General features: G+C 34.6%; 1 protein-coding gene across 1 annotated transcript; it reads right to left on the reverse strand.

Annotated features, from left to right (window-relative positions):
* Window positions 1-1,069: 1,069 nt before the first annotated feature.
* LOC149223005 (cysteine-rich receptor-like protein kinase 15) lies at window positions 1,070-3,679 on the reverse strand. Its single transcript, XM_089387744.1, has 7 exons — window positions 2,833-3,679; window positions 2,566-2,712; window positions 2,342-2,475; window positions 2,011-2,218; window positions 1,663-1,897; window positions 1,395-1,545; window positions 1,070-1,303 (listed from the first exon to the last, which is right to left on the reverse strand). The coding sequence occupies exons 1-7, from the start codon at window positions 3,677-3,679 to the stop codon at window positions 1,070-1,072; spliced, it is 1,956 nt and encodes a 651-aa protein (XP_089243870.1).
* Window positions 3,680-5,843: the final 2,164 nt, after the last annotated feature.

A 5,843-nucleotide genomic window follows, 5' to 3' on the forward strand; every position in this document is an offset into this window, starting at 1 on the left:
AGGAAGGGAATAATGCCAGTCGGGGGAGGGGCGCATCGGCTTTGCATCTGGTTAATCCACTGGTTCTTCAACGGCTTCAACGACTGAAACTAGTGGGGGTTTTGCGCAGAGAGGTGTTGATATTGGGGATCCGACTCTGGTGAGCGGGTAGGCGGTGGTTCATGACACCTCCCGCCATGCACGGACACCTGCACAACACCTGTTAAGATCACCTGCACAACACATGTTCAGATCAAACCGTATCAAACCTTAGCATATGCCTGTTTGCAGATAATACGAATTGACATACGAATTGACGAACTAATGTTAGCATTAACATCAGACCGCTGACGGTCAGGCAGAATGAACTAGGCCTAAATAGCAATTTAGGCTATGCTCGGGCCTCTTCCGCCTCGGGAAGAGGCCAAATAAGATGGCAAAGGTTCAGGGCGGAATAGAACTTTGGCTATGTGCCCACATCACCGCACAATACATTTCCAAACTTTGGACTAATGACCGAATAACCCTCGCCAGCGACTACAAACTAATGCTATATCGCACCCGAACGATTACTATAGTCCCTGCCGAATGCCAGATGGCAGGGACTAAAAAGACATCGAAACTGCCCATGCAAATTATTTATTTGTTGGTACCTTATCATATTCTAATAATAATAATGGTTAACACTGGTTTTGTAAGTGTCAATATTTTGTAGTCCTTGATCAAAAAATCTTACAGAGAAATTATATGGCAAGGAAAATACATTGGGTACAGTTAGAGAAGATAACTGCCCCGTTTCCATTTGAGTGATGGTGACATCATTATGGTTAATACTGGTTTTGTAAATGTCAATATTTTTTATTCCTTGATAAAAAAATACTGCAGAGAAATTATATGGCAACTGTATCTTATAGAAAATACATTGGATACAGTTAGAGAAGATAGCCGCCCCGTTTCCATTTGAGTGATGGTGACAGCATTAAGGAATCGGAGGATGATTGTGTGTGGAGGCAGATGACACAGATGATGCGGTGACAGACGACCGTGACTGGTTAATCCCACTATTCGAGATGCCGGCCGTGGATCCTCCCTAGCTACTGACACTACTTTTCACAAACGCGGGCTTTTTCGGATCTGGCAATGTCCCGGAACAGCCGGAGATCATGAGTAGAGCATTAGAGATAGCAGGTCGGATGCCCGGATCAGCCTGTGTGCACACAAGCCCAGCATGAATGCATCTTAATGCTTCCTCCCGCCGGCATGTACCCCTTACTGTAGAATCCACCATATCCAGAGGACACCCTTGCTTGTATAATCTCCATGCCTGCATGTATCACATTTTCAATGGTAAATGCATGCTCACCTTACTTCTCTATAATTATGAAAAATCACCCTCCATCAAGTCCAAGTGTTACCCATTCTAGTAAGCTTTGGGCTTCATCAGGAAACTTTAGGTCACTACTCTTCCTTCCACTCACGATCTCCAGGACTAACACTCCGAAGCTATAGACATCAGCTTTCACCGATAGCTTTCCCCTCATTGCGTATTCTGGCGCCATGTAACCGCTGTATACTCCATTCATAAACTATTCAAATTAGTTGGGTGCTTAATATCGGGCAATTGCATATATATTCTCTGTCAATAAATTGGATAAAAAAAAAGATCGAGGGAAATATTCATACTATGTCCCTGCAACTCTTGTTTGGATATGAGTTTCATCTTCAGGAAACAGTCTTGCTAACCCGAAGTCTGCGATTTTCGGATTCCATTCCTCATCAAGCAAAATGTTGTTTGCTTTAATGTCTCTGTGAATGATTCGCATGGGCGAATCTTCGTGCAGATAAAGAAGACCACGAGCTATTCCCATTATGATGTTATGACGCGTTTTCCAATCGAGATGTCTCTTCTTCTCTGGATCTGTATTTGTATTTCAAGAATAACAAATTTGAAAACATTCAAATAATCAAACTCATTAAATTTACTAAACAATTATTATCGTCCCCTCAACAAAAAATTCCAAAATGACATACCAAAGAGAAAAGTGTCAAGACTCTTGTTTGGAAAATACTCGTAAACAAGTAATCTTTCTTGTCCCTCGACACAACAGCCAAGCAGCTTTACAAGATTTCGGTGTTGAATGGTCAAAAGCTTCACCTCATTCATAAATTCTTCTTTTCCCTGCCCAGATCTTACACACAATTTCTTCACTGCAATTTCTTTTCCATCTCTGGTTAATCCCTAAAACAACCAACCACATCAAGATAAGCCTATCAACAAACCCATTCTTTCTCGATCCTCTCAAAGATCATGACATTTCATACAATTTCATGGTTTTAAGGTAATGGGTACATAAATACATACCTTGTATACATGGCCAAAGCCTCCCTGTCCAAGCAAGTTCTTTTCATCAAAATTATCCGTTGCTTCTATGAGTGCTTCTAAGTTGAAAAGGATTTGCTTGTGCCCTAGTAGCGTCGACTCTGTCTCAGGCATTTCTGTTTGGAAGAAATAGTTAGTATGATGCTTCTAATTTCTTTGGATAACTTTTAATTATTGAAAACTGAGGCCAAAGTTGCAGATTCTACCCTCCGTTTGCGCGTAATGGGTCACTGCCCGCCGTGAAATGGCAGGATTCAGTTTACTCCTCATAACAAACAGACACACCATTAACGCAAGAATCCCGCCGCCTACAAACCCCAATATTATGGGTAATGTTTTTGCAGGGGAACCTTCTGTATAGCAGATCATGAATATATAGTAATGTCATTTACAAAAGTTGGAGTAACCAAACTGTATATATAATCACAGATCATAAATCTAAATTCAGCAGAAAGAAATTTTTTGTACATTACTTGACGTGGTTGGTGAAGTTCCAGTAACCGGAGTAGTCTGGGCAGGTTCTGTGGAAGGGTTTAGCCCAGAGAATGCAAGCGGACTAGCACCATAAAAAGGGTGTATTTCGTATCGGACCCTGCAGCTTCCCAACAATACTTGAGCTCCTCGCTTCAGAGAACAACATTTGTAGAGGGTTTCTGTTGCTAATTGCAAACATGACCTGCAGTCGTTGATGGATATATCTCTCCAACACTGAACGAGACCGTAAACGGTGCCACTAACAGAATATGGAGCTGATCCTTCAGCGAATCCATTGCTTCCTGGAACATTATAAGCTTTATCGGAGAGGTTGGACATGAGATTTGAAGTTGCGGTCCTAAACTTATATAGATCACCTGTATCAATATCCTTTGCGTTCTCCAGATAATTCCCATCGTCGGCATCTAGCTTTGAAAAGAAGCTGTAGTTCTCGTATCGGACGAAGCAGTTATCGAGCCATACTCGACTGCCTACGCTGTTTCCGCAAATATTTAGAACTTTGTCGTATGCTTGCTGTGAACAGTTTGAGCATTCTTGTCGAGATATGTTGCCTGTGCACTGGAGGAGGCCATAGATTCTGTTGGGGATTTGACCGTAGGAAGAAGTGTTGAACCCCGTTTGAGGTGTGATTTTTACTAGGTCACTCATTACCCAATTCAAATTGCTGGAAAATGTACTTCCATCAGCGTAAGTAGAGCTAGTATTGCATGTATATGAGTCAATCTGCGATGTAACCGATGGAAAACTGGTCATGAATAGTGAAACGATCAAAGCAAATAGAATGGTTGCTTGTTTGCTGGAATTAGCAGAAAATAAAGTATCCATAACGGAAACAATTCTCAAGTTCTTCGTAACTGGTAGGCTTTGTTAAGGAATCTGATGAGTATTGGATACAGGCCTCTATAAAATTGGTGGAATGGAATTAGATGAGAGGATCAACGGTACGAATGGGAATGGGTATTGGGAATCATAGGCGACGATCACAAAATAGATGAAATTGCCATAAGTATATACAGGCTTCCTTTCAATTAACATAAATATTGAATGTAGACTGTCAACGAGACATATGCTTCTCCAGATAATTCCGGCTACTGGCAGTATGAAATTATTGAATTGTCGCCTTTTCTTCGAGAGGAGGGAGACGTGGTTGAGTTGACTTAAAATGAAATGATTGGGAGGTTGTTAAATTAAGAGTTATTATTTTCGCTGTAGTCTAATTATTTTGTAAATTTAAGTAAAAATGGTTAAATTTTATAATTTTAAATGTATTAAAATTTTTTTGATGGTGTTCAATTTATTTCCACTATTAAAAATATGATTTAAATTATCTATACAAAATTTTTTGAAATTTTTTGTCCAAATTCCAGTTACTTTTAACCATCCAATTCTTCCCATAAACAACTCCATTATTTTGTATAGATTGTAATATCAAATAATAAATATCATCCACTGTAAATTTGAATGCACTCCAAAAAGATCCAAAATAACTTCAAATTCTAAAATTAATATCTCCATTACTATTTATTCCGTCATCAATATATGGTTCAAACACTACTATTGTTAGATTTTTTGAAATTTTTTTGACCAAATTCCAGCCACTTTTAACATCTACACAATTCCAATACCAAATAATAATACTTCCATATTAAAGTTTTGGTTTTTTTCAATAATTTTTAATTATTTAATTTTTTTTTTCCAAATTCTAAAAACATTTAAATTATAAAAATTACATAAATTTCAACTTTTTTTTCAAAATTCAAATAAAATAAAAAAATAATGTACACTTGTTATTAAAAAATGAGATGTAAATCTTTTACTTCACTGTCTTCCATTATACTTTGAATCAGCATCTCATCATCTTTTTATATATATAATTTTATTAAATAATTATAAAATAGAAATTAAAAGAATCAAAATTAAAGTTTAAAATATTTAATAGATAAAATTTAGCATAAATTAATACTCTTTTTGAATTTGTATGACTGACTGAAATTCATATTTTAAATTCATTGAAGCAACTTCAATTCTATAATTAAATACATTGATTTTTTTTTTATGAGAAATTAAATTATTAAAACACTACAATGTTATCGTCTCATGTTATTATTTTAAGAATCAAATATGAATTTTATTTATTCTGATAAAGAATATAGTTTCATATTTAAAAATAATGTATATACATATCATTTTGGTCAAATAGTTTGAATCCGGACCGAGTCATTGTTTGAAATGCATCATAATATAGTTTTTTTTGTTTAAAAATAACTTAAATACACATCACTTTGCTGTCCTTATCTGAAATGCATCTTTATTTTTTATAATTACAATGATTAGTAAAATGGAATAATGAGATCATACGTAATCTCCGTTTTAAAAGGAAACTTCAGTGGCGTACGTAATCTCCATTTTAAAAGGAATCTTTATTTTTTATAATTAGAATGAAAATCAAATACGATATAATAAAATTGTTATGTTTTGTACGTCTTATATTTGAATATGAGAGAACTATTAGTTTTTTTAAATATTATCTAATAATAACACGGGCATTTTTTATTTAAAAAATAATTTAATAATATTTTCTAAACATATTTTTAAATAATTATATGATGATTTATATTTTTTTTTTAATTAAAGAAATCACATATTACAAAAACATAAATAAACAATAAAAAAATATTTTTCTTAGAATAACAATGTATTTGTGAGATTTTAAATTTTACAAAATTCTAATACCAAAGAATTATTATGAAAATAAATTTAAATTAATAATTTATTTACTATTTTATTTTGTTTTTTTTAATTGTGTTAGAATTTGTTTTCCATTTATTTAATAAAAAGTTGGCATTGAAGTATGATATAAAGTATTCTTACAGAATATTACAATTACACAATTAAACGTGGATACATATAATGGATGTTATTTATCATTTTTTTAATAAAGAATATAAATCAAAGTATATCGATGACTCAAGAAAAGAAGGTAGAAGTG

The sequence above is a fragment of the Pinus tabuliformis genome, chromosome Q (assembly GCF_031772625.1).
Source record: "Pinus tabuliformis cultivar Carrire ecotype Pingquan chromosome Q, CPIR1, whole genome shotgun sequence".
Classification (NCBI taxonomy): domain Eukaryota; kingdom Viridiplantae; phylum Streptophyta; class Pinopsida; order Pinales; family Pinaceae; genus Pinus; species Pinus tabuliformis.